We start from the raw sequence: 1,469 nt of genomic DNA, 5'->3' as shown, positions 1-1,469 counted from the left end.
GGGCCCTGGTACCAGAATCTTCTTGTGCAGCCGCTGGCAGCTGGGGCAGGCCGGGGCCAGGCCCCTCTGCTTCACCTCGTCCACCAGCGGGGTCAGGGCGCGCTCCAACAGCTGCTGCAGGGACTCCGTGGACAGCTGCTGCCCCTGGCTGCGGGGGGTGGGGGGTCAGCAGGTGAAAGAGACCTGGCACCAACTCCGTTCCCAGGACGCCTGCCGCCCACCCTCCCCCCGGGGCCCCTTTCCGCAGCCTGGGAGTTCCCACAAAGCCTGGGAGTCCCACTCCCCAAGGGCACCGATGGCCCTCAGTTCATCAAAAGCTCAGACTTCCCACGATGGACTGGTTCCATCGGATCCCACCTCGTATTGGAAGCCCTCCCCCTTCCAAATAGGACCCGAACATGGTGTCCCTGGGCGCTCTGATAAACCAGGGTCTCGCCTCCCCACCATGCACCCATAAACCCAGCCTCATAGGTCAGTGCTCAACCACTGATCCACACTGGCTGGGCTCATGGAGCTTTTCATTTGTGAACTTTTCTGTTTATATTATACTTTGAGTAAAAGCTTAAAATAGCACTACTGTGGCAGTTTAAAAATATGCCCACAAATTGACAGTCTCTTTAAAATATGTCTGCAAATGCTCTGACACACCCCCTGAGTAAGATTTGGATTCAATTCCAAGGAACATAAAAAGGGGAAATGATACCATGTGACTTGGGAGCCTAGGTCACCAAAGTCACTTGTTCTCTCTCAGACTGCTGCTCTGGGAGAAGCGAGCTGGCATGAGAAGCTGAGCCCCCGGCCAGCAGCCATGAGAGCGAGTCTTCCCGCCCCAGTCGTGCCTTCAGATGACTGCAGCCCCAGCTCCCATCCTGCAAACTCGTGAGGACCCTGAGCCAGAGCCATCCAGCTAAGCTACTCCCAGATTCCTGGCCTTCAGAAATTGTGAGATCATACACAGCTATTGCTTTGAGCAGCTACGTTTTGGGGATAATTCTTTGCACAGCAATAGGCAAGGACCTAGGAAAAATCACCCTAAAGAAAGGTTGGTTGACTGACGCACAGACTGCATCCTAGAACCTTCTTTTACCCCCTATCTTCTTTCCAAAGACCTGGCCCATCATCGGCGTCTCTCTGGGATGGAGACGCCTGTGAGCCGAGGACCGCATGGTGTGCATCCAAATTACTGACCATCTTTCGGTGCCAACAAGGAGACAGAGTTCATGCCAGCATGAGGGGCCGTTTATTGTTCTGGGTTTGAGCCCCCACGTTTGGGGGGAGCCCCCCCACTACTTCCTCCTCCCATTGTCCCCGTGGACCCCTCAAGTGGCAGGTTGCTGAGCTGGTCATGGAGGGAGCACATCTTCAAGTGCAGATAGTCCAGGGAGGCCACCTTCTCCCTGCAACGACAGGCAGCGGGCGGTCGGTGCTGCTGGGCCCGGCTGCCCCGGGGCTGGTGGAGGGGGAGACAC

At 56.6% G+C, this 1,469-nt stretch overlaps 1 protein-coding gene across 1 annotated transcript in view; it reads right to left on the bottom strand.

Moving 5' to 3' along the window:
* TSKS (testis specific serine kinase substrate) overlaps positions 1–1,469 on the bottom strand; it is a 33,640-nt gene that overhangs the window by 17,890 nt on the left and 14,281 nt on the right. The window contains exon 9 of the mRNA XM_015565443.1: positions 13–148. Coding sequence (XP_015420929.1) covers positions 13–148 — 136 coding nt within the window. The remainder of the gene's footprint in view (positions 1–12; positions 149–1,469) is intronic.

The sequence above is a fragment of the Myotis davidii genome, unplaced genomic scaffold (genome assembly GCF_000327345.1).
Source record: "Myotis davidii unplaced genomic scaffold, ASM32734v1 scaffold2100, whole genome shotgun sequence".
In the NCBI taxonomy this organism is placed as follows: Eukaryota; Metazoa; Chordata; class Mammalia; order Chiroptera; family Vespertilionidae; genus Myotis; species Myotis davidii.
This window is presented reverse-complemented; position numbering and strand designations above follow the sequence as displayed.